Here is a 16921-nt window from a genome sequence, read left to right as displayed (position 1 = left end):
CAAGATCTCTATAAGCAAAAAATTACAAAATGTTGCAGGAGCTACATAAATTTTGGATCAGAAATTTCTGTTAGCATTTACATGTCGAACAATGGCATATCTGAGCAGCCCAGGGTCACATGAAAATAACAAGATATGGCATGTGTGACTGTCACATGTAAACACTTTAGAATTGTAATTGTAATTGTAATTTATCCAAACCACCCCAAAAATCCCCATAATTCTAGGGTTCTAAAGGTTAAATTTGTTCTTGAGAAAGGTCCTAAGAAAAAGTCTACATTGGATGACATTACATTACATGTTCTTAAAGTACAGAATTGTATGCACCTTTTTGCTCTTGAGAGTGTGTAGTATCTGTTCTTACCTATGAATAAATCTCAAATAAGCAAACATTGGTTAATGTCAGAATTGGTATGAAAAGTGCATAAGTGGGTTTTAAGAAGCAATTTCTTCTTAAGACAGTTTGGTGAATGAGGCCCAATGTTCTTAATTGTTTGTATAAATTTGTGGTTTTCAGAAGCAGCTTCAAGTGAAGTTGCTGTGCCAGTTGCAGTGCCTTTATTAATGAATTAAGGTAATAATCAATATTTAGTATAATAATAAAAACGTAAAAAAAAGCAGAATACAACAAGCAGTAAAATTGCAAACACACAAACATACTAAACATGCATCCTGTTTAGCCAGAAACGGCTACTGCACATGTGAAGAATAGTCCCTCCTGAATCAAACAAATAATAAAATACTCATACACTCATAAACTCTGAATCACACTTTATTACATAGCACATATGTTAATCACATTTTTGGATTGACTATGTTTTATGTATATGTTTGATCATTTTTGATTATTATACTCAGGGGTTATTTCCTAGACAGGGATTAAGCCTAATCCTGGACTACACTGCGCAAAATTGTAATATATTCATGGGAGAAATATCTTTAAAATAATAGTAAACAAAAACACACTTGTACCATTTTTGACAGGGGCTCTTCATTGAGAATGCTATGTAGTCCAGGACCAGGCTTAATCCCTGTCCAGGAAACTGATACTTACATACTGGCTTACTTAAAATAATAGAATAATAAATAAAAAAAACCTAATAAAAGGTATTTACATATATCAAGACCAATAATTATATGTAATAATGCATATCAAGACCAATAATTACTGCATTTCTGCAGACCTTCTATTCATTCTGCTTATTGTGGGCCTCAACATGTTGCTTAAAGTAACAAGGTTAAGTTTCTGTCCTATCTGGAAACAAAACACTTTGTTTTGTCTTAGCTTGCTCGCTGATGGAAATTTTCAGTCTAACAACACCTTAGGGGCCTTATATAGAGGAAAAAAGTTGGTAGATGTTACAGATGCCTGCATTTGGCTCTGTACACTGCTCCTAATTCAACATCATTGCCTTTGTTTAACAATAAAACAGAGTAACTTGCTCTTGTGTGTTGATAGAGTCCTGAGAGATGACTTTCACCACCAGGCTGCAAAATGCAGGTCCACTAATGGTTTGAAATTTCTGCATTATTAAATGGTTGAGATGAATAAAGTCAGACCAACTTGAATAAGCTACTTCATGTAGTAATAAGTTAATAAATTGCTGTATTCAGCCTAAATAAATACTCTGAATGAAGAATTCTTTAAATCAATGTAATTTTTGAGTTGAATCAAACTAATTCAGTCACTTGTTCCTACATGAAGTTATTTTTTTAGGCTGACCTGATGAGTAATTTTTTTACAGTGCAATTCAGAAATGTTAAATCGGAAATCAGAACAACACAAATAGACATTTTAATTGCCAAATTAATAATAATTAGTAATAATAAATAATTTAATTACCAAAATGACCTCCACTTGTCTTTTGAATCTTTTATGTAATCTTGATCATGTTAAAAAATGGTATAAATATAAATGGGAAAAATATGTTGTCTTTAGGTACTATTTTGCTTCTCATTGCCCTTTATGTATTGTACCTCTCCACCACGCATGTAAATAACTAATGTTTTAAGCCAAAACATCATCTCAAAACCATTGCAAAACAGTATCTAAGACATCAGTCAGTGCATTCATAATCAATTCATGTAGTAATTTGAGGTAGATTTCAGACATATGAATCTCATATGAATCATATGAATCAGACATCTGGTTCTCCACCACTGTGATTAACTTGGGTTCTCTAAGTTTTTCTAGAGTTAAGCAGGTTAAAGGGTATGGATTATCCCATGTAATCAACTTTGCATCCTTTTAATGCATAATGTATTTTTTATACCTAGAAATATATTCCTTGGTTTAATGATATCTGTAGTATGTGTGGGATGTTTGTTTCCTTCATGGATGTCAGGGTGCCTGGAGAGTGATTATTCCTTGAAAAAATGATTTTAATATGAGATAAGGACTTGTTTATGCCAATCTCCAATCTATTCTACCAGACATTATGGTGCTTTCTGCGGTACGGAAGCTGGAAGAAACTGTGTATTTCCATCATTGTGAAAGTGAGTGAAGGTTGACTATGTAGAGATTAATCAGGAACCTTCAGAGCCTTGGGCCTTGACTGTAACTGATTCACTGGTTCACTGATGTTATCTCAAAACCAAAAACAAGTTCAGTTTGCTTACATAGTCACCAACTAAATGAAAGTTGTTCATAATTTTCTATCTAGCATTCAATAAATGTCAAAGAAATTTGAGTGACTGGTGCAGGAGCAACACAAAGACGAAATCGAACCTGTTGAAACGTAGCCTGTAGGGCTAATCTAACACTAGCTGATTTAGCAGGCTAAAAGTGGCACACCACAGTACAGGCTCAGTTTAAGGTAGCTCATACTGAAAAAACACATGTTTAGAGGATAAAGACAAGTGACTGGTGTTGGCATCATAACTGGAATTAAATGTGTATTCTGAGTAGTCTGTTAGCCGTTGTTGAGCCACTGACCTGCCTAGTTTTACTTCAGTATTTCCTGGTCCTGATTTGGCTGCACAGCACACGGAAAAAGAAACTGGTTTCATGTGTCCGCAAAAACACGGGATGGCACAATATGGTAGTATAAAGGCCTAAAGATATAACTGCTTTGCTCAAGTCTGTGTTGGGGGTGCTTTCACTGCCCTCTCGCTTATTTCTTTCTTTCTAATTTGGCTTTCAATTCTTTTTACCGTAGTCATGCCTTTGCATGTGAGGTTGTGTGTTTGTGAAAACGTGCTGACCTGTTGAAAGACTTTTTCTCCATTTTTCCCCATTCTTTCATTTGTGTTTTATATTTCCCTTTTTTATTCCTGTATTTCTGAAGTGCTTTTTCTATTAATTTTTACAGCTTTTCTGTATGAATTATAAATAAGGATCCTCTCATTTTTGTTTTCTTGGGTATAGCACTTCACAGAAATGATGAACAAGTGTCATACATTTCATACATTTCTACATTTTTATTGGAAATAACCCAACAGTGGGTTGAAGGAACGATCTCACACAACATTCATAATTCATCAACTTTTATATAGTACTTCCAATGTTAGGTTGAGAATATTCTTTTATGAGTTCAGCACTGTACAAACATTTTCGTCCTAAAATAAACCATTTTTCCACTGAAACCTTTGATAACCATTTGAACATCAGTGGTCAGAGCTATCATGGGTTTTAGTTCAAGACGACTACAGTAGTTTTGCAAAGGCAAATTGAGAATTTGATAAGGAGACTTCAGTACACATATGACTGTATACTCTATAGTATAAAACACTATGCTGTGAAAAACTATTGATCCCACACAAAATATAAATTTAAAATGATCGTTTATTGAAAGAGAAAAGTGATCCAACAAAACCTGGCCCTGTGTGAAAAAGTAATTACCCCTTAGTTATGCAATCAACCAATTAACAAATTTTAGGCACTAACTGGGATCAATTAACACTTGATTACCATCAGCCCCGCTGAATCGAAACATCACTTAAGCTGAAACTTTCCAGCAATGCGGACCGTTAAAGGTTCTCAACAAGAAGCACACTATGCCAAAATACTTCTTCATGGCACAGCATACATAATATTCCTAGTAAGCATACATGCACACACACTCATTGCAGGATGTCTTTCTCCCACACATGCACTCTGGGTCCCTCTCAAAGATACACACCCCTCTCGACCGCTCCACCTGCAGCACATCAGGTACTGAAAAGACCATTGAGAGGAATTATTTGCAGCCTGTATCATGTCGTGTCGAAGGAAACAGGTCAGTTGCAATTTTCTCACAATTATACATTTCTTACATTATGTAATTACATTGCTTGGTATAAATTTGCTGTTGTGCAAATATATTACTAATCCTATTTACAGCTGCAGAATTTTCTGTCTGAAGAGTGTATGCACTATTGTTTGAGGTAATAATGACCACTACATACATTTCTCTGCATCTTGTTCATTTTGTCACTGACATTAAAAAACTTATGATGAAATGTGCACCGTTGAAAAATGCTAGCTCCCCTTTGGGCCTATCCCTTGTGTGGTGGGATGCAAGATAATATTAGAATCACATCGGTTTAATGATATCTGTAGTATGTGTGGGATGTTTGTTTCCTTCATGGATGTCAGGGTGCCTGGAGAGTGATTATTCCTTGAAAAAATGATTTTAATATGAGATAAGGACTTGTTTATGCCAATCTCCAATCTATTCTACCAGACATTATGGTGCTTTCTGCGGTACGGAAGCTGGAAGAAACTGTGTATTTCCATCATTGTGAAAGTGAGTGAAGGTTGACTATGTAGAGATTAATCAGGAACCTTCAGAGCCTTGGGCCTTGACTGTTAGTAACTGATTCACTGGTTCACTGATGTTATTTCAAAACCAAAAACAAGTTCAGTTTGCTTACATAGTCACCAACTAAATGAAAGTTGTTCATAATTTTCTATCTAGCATTCAATAAATGTCAAAGAAAGTTGAGTGACTGGTGCTGGAGTAACACAAAGAAATCGAACCTGTTGAAACATAGCCTGTAGGGCTAATCTAACACTAGCTGATTTAGCAGGCTAAAAGTGGCACACCACAGTACAGGCTCAGTTTAAGGTAGCTCATACTGAAAAAACACATGTTTAGTGGATAAAGACAAGTGACTGGTGTTGACATCATAACTGGAATTAAATGTGTATTCTGAGTAGTCTGTTAGCCGTTGTTGAGCCACTGACCTGCCTAGTTTTACTTCAGTATTTCCTGGTCCTGATTTGGCTGCACAGCACCTGGAAAAAGAAACTGGTTTCATGTGTCCGCAAAAACACGGGATGGCACAATATGGTAGTATAAAGGCCTAAAGATATAACTGCTTTGCTCAAGTCTGTGTTGGGGGTGCTTTCACTGCCCTCTCGCTTATTTCTTTCTTTCTAATTTGGCTTTCAATTCTTTTTACCATAGTCATGCCTTTGCATGTGAGGTTGTGTGTTTGTGCAAACGTGCTGACCTGTTGAAAGACTTTTTCTCCATTTTTCCCCATTCTTTCATTTGTGTTTTATATTTCCCCTTTTTATTGCTGTATTTCTGAAGTGCTTTTTCTATTAATTTTTGCAGCTTTTCTGTATGAATTATAAATATTTGTCCTCTCATTTTTGTTTTCTGGGGTATAGCACTTCACAGAAATGATGAACAAGTGTCATACATTTCATACATTTCTACATTTTTATTGGAAATAACCCAACAGTGGGTTGAAGGAACGATCTCACACAACATTCATAATTCATCAACTTTTATATAATACTTCCAATGTTAGGTTGAGAATATTCTTTTATGAGTTCAGCACTGTACAAACATTTTCGTCCTAAAATAAACCATTTTTCCACTGAAACCTTTGATAACCATTTGAACATCAGTGGTCAGAGCTATCATGGGTTTTAGTTCAAGACGACTACAGTAGTTTTGCAAAGGCAAATTGAGAATTTGATAAGGAGACTTCAGTATACATATGACTGTGTACTCTATAGTATAAAACACTATGCTGTGAAAAACTATTGATCCCACACAAAATATAAATTTAAAATGATCGTTTATTGAAAGAGAAAAGTGATCCAACAAAACCTGGCCCTGTGTGAAAAAGTAATTACCCCTTAGTTATGCAATCAACCAATTAACAAATTTTAGGCACTAACTGGGATCAATTAACACTTGATTACCATCAGCCCCGCTGAATCGAAACATCACTTAAGCTGAAACTTTCCAGCAATGCGGACAGTTAAAGGTTCTCAACAAGAAGCACACTATGCCAAAATACTTCTTCATGGCACAGCATATATAATATTCCTAGTAAGCATACATGCACACACACTCATTGCAGGATGTCTTTCTCCCACACATGCACTCTGGGTCCCTCTCAAAGATACACACCCCTCTTGACCGCTCCACCTGCAGCACATCAGGTACTGAAAAGACCATTGAGAGGAATTATTTGCAGCCTGTATCATGTCGTGTCGAAGGAAACAGGTCAGTTGCAATTTTCTCACAATTATACATTTCTTACATTATGTAATTACATTGCTTGGTATAAATTTGCTGTTGTGCAAATATATTACTAATCCTATTTACAGCTGCAGAATTTTCTGTCTGAAGAGTGTATGCACTATTGTTTGAGGTAATAATGACCACTACATACATTTCTCTGCATCTTGTTCATTTTGTCACTGACATTAAAAAACTTATGATGAAATGTGCACCGTTGAAAAATGCTAGCTCCCCTTTGAGCCTATCCCTTGTGTGGTGGGATGCAAGATAATATTAGAATCACATCGGTTTAATGATATCTGTAGTATGTGTGGGATGTTTGTTTCCTTCATGGATGTCAGGGTGCCTGGAGAGTGATTATTCCTTGAAAAAATTATTTTAATATGAGATAAGGACTTGTTTATGTCAATCTCCAATCTATTCTACCAGACATTATGGTGCTTTCTGCGGTACGGAAGCTGGAAGAAACTGTGTATTTCCATCATTGTGAAAGTAAGTGAAGGTTGACTATGTAGAGATTAATCAGGAACCTTCAGAGCCTTGGGCCTTGACAGTAACTGATTCACTGGTTCACTGATGTTATTTCAAAACCAAAAACAAGTTCAGTTTGCTTACATAGTCACCAACTAAATGAAAGTTGTTCATAATTTTCTATCTAGCATTCAATAAATGTCAAAGAAAGTTGAGTGACTGGTGCTGTAGTAACACAAAGAAATCGAACCTGTTGAAACGTAGCCTGTAGGGCTAATCTAACACTAGCTGATTTAGCAGGCTAAAAGTGGCACACCACAGTACAGGCTCAGTTTAAGGTAGCTCATACTGAAAAAACACATGTTTAGAGGATAAAGACAAGTGACTGGTGTTGGCATCATAACTGGAATTAAATGTGTATTCTGAGTAGTCTGTTAGCCGTTGTTGAGCCACTGACCTGCCTAGTTTTACTTCAGTATTTCCTGGTCCTGATTTGGCTGCACAGCACCTGGAAAAAGAAACTGGTTTCATGTGTCCGCAAAAACACGGGATGGCACAATATGGTAGTATAAAGGCCTAAAGATATAACTGCTTTGCTCAAGTCTGTGTTGGGGGTGCTTTCACTGCCCTCTCGCTTATTTCTTTCTTTCTAATTTGGCTTTCAATTCTTTTTACCATAGTCATGCCTTTGCATGTGAGGTTGTGTGTTTGTGCAAACGTGCTGACCTGTTGAAAGACTTTTTCTCCATTTTTCCCCATTCTTTCATTTGTGTTTTATATTTCCCCTTTTTATTGCTGTATTTCTGAAGTGCTTTTTCTATTAATTTTTGCAGCTTTTCTGTTTGAATTATAAATAATTGTCCTCTCATTTTTGTTTTCTGGGGTATAGCACTTCACAGAAATGATGAACAAGTGTCATACATTTCATACATTTCTACATTTTTATTGGAAATAACCCAACAGTGGGTTGAAGGAACGATCTCACACAACATTCATAATTCATCAACTTTTATATAGTACTTCCAATGTTAGGTTGAGAATATTCTTTTATGAGTTCAGCACTGTACAAACATTTTCGTCCTAAAATAAACCATTTTTCCACTGAAACCTTTGATAACCATTTTAACATCAGTGGTCAGAGCTATCATGGGTTTTAGTTCAAGACGACTACAGTAGTTTTGCAAAGGCAAATTGAGAATTTGATAAGGAGACTTCAGTATACATATGACTGTGTACTCTATAGTACAAAAACACTATGCTGTGAAAAACTATTGATCCCACACAAAATATAAATTTAAAATGATCGTTTATTGAAAGAGAAAAGTGATCCAACAAAACCTGGCCCTGTGTGAAAAAGTAATTACCCCTTAGTTATGCAATCAACCAATTAACAAACTTTAGGCACTAACTGGGATCAATTAACGCTTGATTACCATCAGCCCCGCTGAATCGAAACATCACTTAAGCTGAAACTTTCCAGCAATGCAGACAGTTAAAGGTTCTCAACAAGAAGCACACTATGCCAAAATACTTATTCATGGCACAGCATACATAATATTCCTAGTAAGCATACATGCACACACACTCATTGCAGGATGTCTTTCTCCCACACATGCACTCTGGGTCCCTCTCAAAGATACACACCCCTCTCGACCGCTCCACCTGCAGCACATCAGGTACTGAAAAGACCGTTGAGAGGAATTATTTGCAGCCTGTATCATGTCGTGTCGAAGGAAACAGGTCAGTTGCAATTTTCTCACAATTATACATTTCTTACATTATGTAATTACATTGCTTGGTATAAATTTGCTGTTGTGCAAATATGTTACTGATCCTCTTTACAACTGCAGAATTTTCTGTCTGAAGAGTGTATGCACTATTGTTTGAGGTAATAATGACCACTACATACATTTCTCTGCATCTTGTTCATTTTGTCACTGACATTAAAAAACTTATGATGAAATGTGCACCGTTGAAAAATGCTAGCTCCCCTTTGAGCCTATCCCTTGTGTGGTGGGATGCAAGATAATATTAGAATCACATCAGTATTGGCATATAATTTCTTTAAAAAAAACATATCAGCGTCAGACAGACGTTTAGGTTTGATGGATATTTCATACTGATATTTGATAACATTTATTGTACTCTGGATAGGCAGAATATTTATGCTGCAACACAGTTTCTTAGCTATGCAAAATTCAAAAAATTTATTTATTTGCATTTGTAGTTCTTTACTAGTAAGTTATATTTTTCAGTAATGCTAATCCAGGTAGTTTTAGTCTCAGTTTCTCCATTTTGATAATGTTTATGCATCAGCACTGGCAGATTTATACATAAAAAATATCAGGTGCTGGCATATTATTGGCACAGTATTGCATCCCTATATGTGTGAACATGAGTTGACGGTCCAAAATCTCTTTATATTAACATACATTACATTTTTTCCTTCTCTTGTAAAGTAATGAGGTTTTTCATTCTCCTGACAGTGGCAATTTGAACACTTCTTAATACATAAAATGATTAGTATATTAACAATGGAAAACAATTCAAATTGGTGTTTGCTCAGAAACATACAGTGAAATAGTGGAATATTTTGAGCTATAACTGGCTGTAGAGTACTCGGTCAGTTATGCAATGCTTTTGAATGCTGGGCCAGAACCGCTGACCTCTTTTTCCCTTTTAACTCGGGCAGCTCTCCTACTGAGATGAAGGCATTTCAAAGCAGCCTACATTCAAACGGGTCAAACTCTTTTATAATGCTGCCTGGACTGCTTGACATTTCAAGCACGAAATCATTACTAGCCACTTTCAGTAAGAAACAACATAGATTTCTAGTATCTTATTCAGATCATCTATGCTGTTACTAAAATTAAAGTATCAGAATCTTGAATGGGGGTCTTTACACTTTACAAAGCCTTTGATTTTCAATAAATGTTTAAGAATACTCTCTATTATTTGTAATATATGGATATGCTGCCTAAAACACAATGGTAACATTTGCTCATAGCTTTCTCTTTTTTGGTCCATTTTCCTTTTTTTATGCATTTAGCTCAAAGGACTAAAGGACTAAAATGCTAAAACATTTCTGTCTAATCACTTATAAGAAAAACCTATAAGGAAAATCCCTATCAGAGCTCCAGTTATGGAAGAAACACAGGGGTATCTGGTGGATGGAAGCCCGCTCATCACAGCGGCCCAGCTGGGCAAGCTCCGTCTGGTTCGGTTGCTGGTGGAGGGGGGTGCACAGGTCAATGAGCGCAATCAGCGAGGAGAGACCCCACTGCTAGCCGCATGCCGGGCCATGAGGGGCGATCAGTCGGGAAGCACCATGCTGAGGCTCATCTGCTTCCTCATCAAGAACCAGGCGGACCCCAACATCCAGGACAAGGTTGGCCGGACCGCCCTGATGTACGCCTGCATGGAACGGGCCGGCGCTGAGGTGGCTGCGGCCCTCATCTCTGCCAGTGCCGATCCCAGCATGGAGGATTACTCAGGTGCATCAGCTCTAGTTTATGCTATCAACGCTCATGACCAGGACACTATTCAGGTCAGTGGTGCAGACTAGTTCGAAGTCCTGGGTATACTATAACCACATACACTTTATATACATATGTAAATGTAGATGTATCAAAATGTTGATTGTGTTAGCTAGCTACATACAGTATCTCACAACAGTGAGTACACCCCTCACATTTCTGCAAATATTTTATTACATCTTTTCATGGAACAACACTATAGAAATGAAACTTGGATATAATTTAAAGTAGTCAGTGTACAGCTTGTATAGCAGTACAGATTTACTGTCCTCTAAAAATAACTCAACAAACAGCCATTAATGTCTATATAGCTATCAACACAAGTGAGTACACCTCACAGTGAAGAGGCCAAATTGTGCCAAATTGTGTCATTGTCCATCCCTGGTGTCATGTGACTTCTTAGAGTTACAAGGTTCCAGGTGTGAATGGGGAGCAGGGCTGTTAAATTTGGTGCATACTGGCCACTGGATATTCAACATGGCACCTCATGGCAAAGAACTCTTTGAGGATGTGAGAAATAGAATAGTTGCTCTCCACAAAGATGGCCTACGCTATAAGAAGATTGCTAACACCCTGAAACTGAGCTGTAACATGGTGAACAAGGTCATACAGCGGTTTTCCAGGACAGGTTCCACTTGGCACAGGACTCACCAGAGTCGACCAAAGAAGTTGATTCCAGATGTTCAGTATAATATCCAGAGGTTAGCTTCAAAAAATAGATGCATGAGTGCTGCCAGCATTGCTGCAGACGTTGAAGAAGAGGGAGGTCAGCCTGTCAGTGCTCAGACTATATGCCACACAATGCATCAACTTGGTCTGCATGGCTGTCGTCCCAGATGGAAGCCTCTTCTGAAGCTGATGCACAAGAAAGCCCACAAACAGTTCAATGGATTATTGAAACCATGTCCTGTAGTCTGATGAGACCAAGACAACTGTCTCTTGCCTACAGTCAAGCATGGTGGTGGTAGCATCATGGTCTGGCACTGGGGAGCTGTGGTTTATTGAGGGAAACATGAATTCCAACATGTACTGTGACATTCTGAAGCAGAGCATGATCCCCTTCTTTTGAAACTGCACCACATGGCAGTTTTCCAACACAATAACGACCCCAAACACACCTCCAAGATGACAGCTGCTTTGCGGAAGATGAAGGTAAAGATGATGGACTGGCCAAGTATGTCTCCAGATCTAAACCCAATTGAGCACCTGTGGGGCATCCTCAAGTGGAAGGTGGAGGAGCTCAGTGATGTTATCATGGAAGAGTGGAAGAGGATTCCAGTAGCAACCTGAGCAGCTCTGGTGAATTCCATGCCCAAGAGGGTTAAGGCAGTGCTAGATAATAATGGTGGTCACACAAAATATTGACACTTTGAGCACAATTTGGACATGTCCACTGTGAGGTGTACTCACTTGTGTTGCCAGCTATTTAGCCATTAATAACTGTGTGATTATTTTCAGAGGACAGTAAATCTATACTGCTATACAAGCTGTACACTGACTACTTTAAGTTATATCCAAGTTTCATTTCTATAGTGTTGCCGCATGAAAATATATAAATATATTTGCAGAAATGTGAGGGATGTACTCACATTAGTGAGAGATTGTACAATTCCAATGAAGTTGGGACGTTGTGTAAAACATAAATAAAAACAGAATACGAAAGATTGCAAATCCTTTTCAACCTATATTCAACTGAATACACTACAAAGACAAGATATTTAAATGTTCAAACGTGTAAACTTTATTGTTTTTTGCAAATATTCACTTGTTTTGAATTTGATGCCTGCAACATGTTCCAAAGAAGTTGGGACAGGGGCAAAAAAAGGAAAGTTGAGGAATGCCCAAAAAACACCTGTTTGGAACATTCCACAGGTGAACAGGTTAATTGGAAACGTGAGTGTCATGATTGGGTATAAAGGGAGCATCCCTGAAAGGCTCAGTCGTTCACAAGCAAGTATGAGGCGAGATTCACCACTTTGTGAACAACTGCGTGAGCAAATAGTCCAACAGTTTAAGAACAACGTTTCTCAATGTGCAATTGCAAGGAATTTAGAGATTTCATCATCTACAGTCCATTATATCATCAAAAGATTCAGAGAATCTGGAGAAATCTCTGCAAATAAGCGGCAAGGCAGAAAACCAACACTGAATGCCCATGACCTTCAATCCCTCAGGCGGCACTACATTAAAAACTGACATCATTCTGTAACGGATATTACCACATGGGCTCAGGAACACTTCAGAAAACCACTGTCAGTGAACACAGTTCGTCGCTCCATCTACAACTGCAAGTTAAAACTCTGCCATGCAAAGCAAAAGCCATATATCAACAATACCCAGAAATGCCGCCGGCTTCTCTGGGCCCGAGGTCATGTGAGATGGACTGGCGCAAAGTGGAAAAGTGTCCTGTGGTCTGACGAGTCCACATTTCAAATTGTTTTTGGAAATCATGGACGTTGTGTCCTCCGGGCCAAAGAGGAAAAGGACTGTCCGGATTGTTATCAGCAGAGTTCAATAGCCAGCATCTCTGATGGTATGGGGGTGTGTTAGTGCCCATGGCATGGGTAACTTGCACATCTGTGAAGGCACCATTAATGCTGAAAGGTACATACAGCTTTTGGAGCAACATATGCTGCCATCCAAGCAATGTCTTTTTCAGGGACGTCCCTGCTTATTTCAGCAAGACAATGCCAAGCCACATTCTGCACATGTTACAACAGCGTGGCTTCATATTAAAAGAGTGCGGGTACTAGACTGGCCTGCCTGCAGTCCAGACCTGTCTCCCATTAAAAATGTGTGGCGCATTATGAAGCGCAAAATACGACAACGGAGACCCCGGACTGTTGAGCAAATGAAGTTGTACGTCAAGCAAGAATGGGAAAGAATTCCACCTTCAAAGCTTCAACAATTAGTGTCCTCAGTTCCCAAACGCTTATGGAGTGTTGTTAAAAGGACAGGTGATTTAGGTTTACAGTGGTAAACATGCCCCTGTCCCAACTTCTTTGGAACGTGTTGCAGGCATCAAATTCAAAAAGTTTATCTGTTTGAGCATTAAATATGTTGTCTTTGTAGTGTATTCAATTGAATATAGGTTGACAAGGATTCGCAAGTCATCATATTCTGCTTTTATTTATGTTTTACACAACGTCCCAAATTCATTGGAATTGGAGTTGTATATAGCTGTTGTCGAAACAAAACCTTGTATCTCCAAAATATAGGAGAAGAAAAAACCTTCTTTATTTTTAATGTAAGTCAATGGAACCAGATTTATTTTGGGCCATTTCTGTTGCTCCATTCATCATGAAATTTACATATAATGTAAAACACAACAGGCAAATTTTGACAGAAAATGAAAAACGAAATGGAGATACAGGTTTTGTTCCAACAAACAGTGACATACACTATGTTGCCAAAAGTATTCACTCACCCATCAATGAAATTCAATGAATTCTGGTGTTCCAATCACTTCTATTACCACACGTGTATAAAACCAAGCACCTAGGCATGCAGACTGCTTCTACAAACATTTGTGAAAGAATAGGTCGCTCTCAGGGGTGTGATAGGATACCACCTGTGCAGTCCAGTTGTGAAATTTCCTCGCTACTAATTATTCCACAGTCAACTGTCAGTGGTATTATAAAAAGTGGAAAGTGATTGGCAACGACAGCAACTCAGCCACAAAGTAGTACGCCATGTAAAATGACAGCACGGGGTCAGTGGATGCTGAAGCGCATAGTGTGCAGAGGTCACCAACTTCCTGCAGAGTCGATCACTACAGACCTCCAAACTTCATGTGGCCTTCAGATCAGCTCAAGAACAGTGCATAGAGAGCTTCATGGAATGGGTTTCCCTGGCCAAGCAGCTGCATCCAAGCCTTACATCACCAAGTGCAATGCAAAGCGTTGAATGCAGTGGTGTACAGCGCCACCACTGGACTCTAGATCGGTGGAGACGTGTTCTCTGGAGTGACGAATCACACTTCTCCATCTGGCAATTCAATAGATGAGTCTGGGTTTGGTGGTTGCCAGGAGAACAGTACTTGTCTGACTGCTTTGTGCCAAGTGTAAAGTTTGATGGAGGCTCGGCCCCTTAGTTCCAGTGAAAGGAACAATTTTGGACAATTTCATGCTCCCAACTTTGTGGGAACAGTTTGGGGCACCAGTACACAAAGCAAGGGCCATAAACCAATGGATGACAAGCGAATACTTTTGGCAATATAGTGTATAAAGACACACTATCTATCTATCTATCTATCTATCTATAGATTTAAAGAAGTTACTACAGTTATATGGCTGTAGTAATATATTCATCTTGCAAACAGGAGTATTCCCTTAACTTCTAAATAATATTCACTATGGGCCAAATTACAAGGCTAGCTATAATAGCTGTTGGTAGTTCACCAGCATCTGTGAGCGGTCACAATATTATAAGTGAAATTGAGATGCTAAAGATATTGAGCCAGTGAGGTTTCTGCCCCAGGCAACTAGCCTAGCAAGGCCAAAACTCTTTTTTGCAATGTTAGCAATTTGTTGTAATACCCATGTGACCTGCATTTGTAGAACACATAACAGCTGTTTTCATTTTCCAGTTTTAGAATTTAGTGTTATTTTCTTTTATGTATCAAAATTTCACATACAGCATTAGTATTAGCCAAATATGCTAATCTCTTACCTTTTCATTTTGCATTTTATATGTGGATATATTGAAGTAGCTTTCTATGCCGTATACCATATAACATAGACCACACTTCTTATCAGGTGCTGCTGGATGCCTGCAAGGCCAAGGGCCGAGATATTATCATTATTGCTACGGATCTAAGCTCTGATGGTGCCACAGTGACCCGCCGCTACCTGAATGTGCCTCCCTCGCCCAACACCTCACCCGTATCATGCATGTCACCCTCTGACATTGAACTGAAGACCAGTTCCCCAAACTCAGAGGCAGAGGGAGAGAATATCTTTAACTTCAGGGCTTCAGGGAAGAGAGGAAGTAGAGTGGGCTCACCTTTGGCCCAGGAGACTGAGACAGTGGACCGTCAGAGGCTGCATTCCGAGCCTTGGGTGGCCATCCAAAACCTGGCTCACCTCAGCCGCACTTATGAGGAAGCGGTGAGGCAAGAAACAGTGCAAGAAGAGGAGGAAGGGGTGGCAGGAACGACCTTGCTTGTTCATCAGGTAGATCAGAGTGATGGACCAAAGGCAGCTGACCACAAACACTCTGGGCGAATGGTGTCCAGAAGTTACATGGGCAAGCATAGCCTGGAGTGTCTGGCTGTCCCAGAACGTCTACACAGCCGAAGAAACACTCTACCTGCTCTCACCGGACAGAATTTACTTCAGCTGCCCACCCTTTCCCTCAATCTATCTAGCTCAGACACCCGCTTAAATGACCAGCCCACCACTCTAACGCTACCACCGGTTCCTATCAACAGGAACCTCCACCATTGCTCTAGTAGTGCCAGCTCTCTTTCTCTGGCACCCCCTGTTGCTCCTCATGAATTTAACAGTATGAGGAAGTGGAAGCCTCAGGAGCAGCTGAGTTTAAGGACTCAAATACGTAGCGGTAGCTTCTTGCCCCCTCTCCCAGTTGCGAACACATCCACATGTTCCTGGCCAAGAGAGCCTAGCTCCACCCCCAGAGCTGAAGAGACCCAAGAGCAAAGGCAGGGTGGTTCAAGGAGCCGAAGACCTCCACGCCGCCACTCCATTCAGCTCGAACAGATGAGTCAGGAGGGCAGTACGGATGAGATACTCTTCATCCTATGAAATGTGAAGCTCAGAAGGAATAGTTTACATACAGTATGATTTCAATATTAAACTGCTAAAATGATTCCAACAACGCTAGCCCTGTAGAACTTCAAAGGCTTCATGTAATTTGTAGGAAGACAAATGAAGAATTGTTAAATGAGCTCAGAATGATGAAAAGAGCTGTAGATGATTCCATAATGATCAAGAAAGCTGCAGAACACTGAGAATTAAGCTGTGATAAAATTAAGATCAAAAAGGCCTTATATTTAAAAACAGTGATCAAATCACAACACAGACTATAGAAAGGGACAACCATAAATAGAAAATAACAGTATATTATGCATCATTTAATAGCTTCATCCTTGAAATATACAATAAAACATCTAAAATACCTTCTGCTGTTTATGTTTATAGTTTATGCATGTGCTGTTTCAATCTACACTGTAATGAACACAAAATACACATAGCGGAGGACAAATTTATATATGCAGCCTTATGCAAAAGTTTGGGAACCTCTATGATGTGTTGATTTTCTAAGAAATTGGTCAACACGTTCTCAACATAGAACACACTTCTGCATATTTAAAGCATTATTAGTGTTTGTTTGCTGAATGTAACATATTGGAGAGAAAAAAACAACAAAATGTGGCCTGTGCAAAAGTTATGGCACATATATATATATATATATATATATTTTCAG

General features: G+C 38.7%; 1 protein-coding gene across 2 annotated transcripts; it reads left to right on the top strand.

The window, feature by feature from the left end:
- The first annotated feature begins 8657 nt into the window (after nucleotides 1-8657).
- LOC108427094 (ankyrin repeat domain-containing protein 34C) lies at nucleotides 8658-16802 on the top strand. 2 transcript variants are annotated; one of them, XM_037531208.1, is made up of 3 exons: nucleotides 8658-8678; nucleotides 9988-10485; nucleotides 15232-16802. In XM_037531208.1, exons 2-3 carry the CDS (start codon nucleotides 10081-10083, stop codon nucleotides 16237-16239), a joined length of 1413 nt encoding a protein of 470 aa, XP_037387105.1. In that variant the 5' UTR covers nucleotides 8658-8678; nucleotides 9988-10080; the 3' UTR covers nucleotides 16240-16802. The 2 variants fall into 2 exon arrangements, with proteins under 2 accessions (XP_037387105.1, XP_017552528.1); XM_017697039.2 differs by lacking the exon at nucleotides 8658-8678 and adding an exon at nucleotides 8786-8826.
- Nucleotides 16803-16921: the final 119 nt, after the last annotated feature.

The sequence above is a fragment of the Pygocentrus nattereri genome, chromosome 19 (assembly GCF_015220715.1).
Source record: "Pygocentrus nattereri isolate fPygNat1 chromosome 19, fPygNat1.pri, whole genome shotgun sequence".
Classification (NCBI taxonomy): Eukaryota; Metazoa; Chordata; class Actinopteri; order Characiformes; family Serrasalmidae; genus Pygocentrus; species Pygocentrus nattereri.
The sequence above is the reverse complement of the archived record's forward strand: the minus strand, read 5'-3'. Positions and strand labels throughout refer to the sequence as shown.

Bases quoted from the DNA above. Each gene is read 5' to 3' on its own strand.
- LOC108427094 (XM_037531208.1), top strand. From the start codon at position 10,081: ATGGAAGAAACACAGGGGTATCTGGTGGATGGAAGCCCGCTCATCACA. The intron at 10,486-15,231 runs GTCAGTGGTGCA...ACTTCTTATCAG, and splicing joins ATGACCAGGACACTATTCAG to GTGCTGCTGGATGCCTGCAA.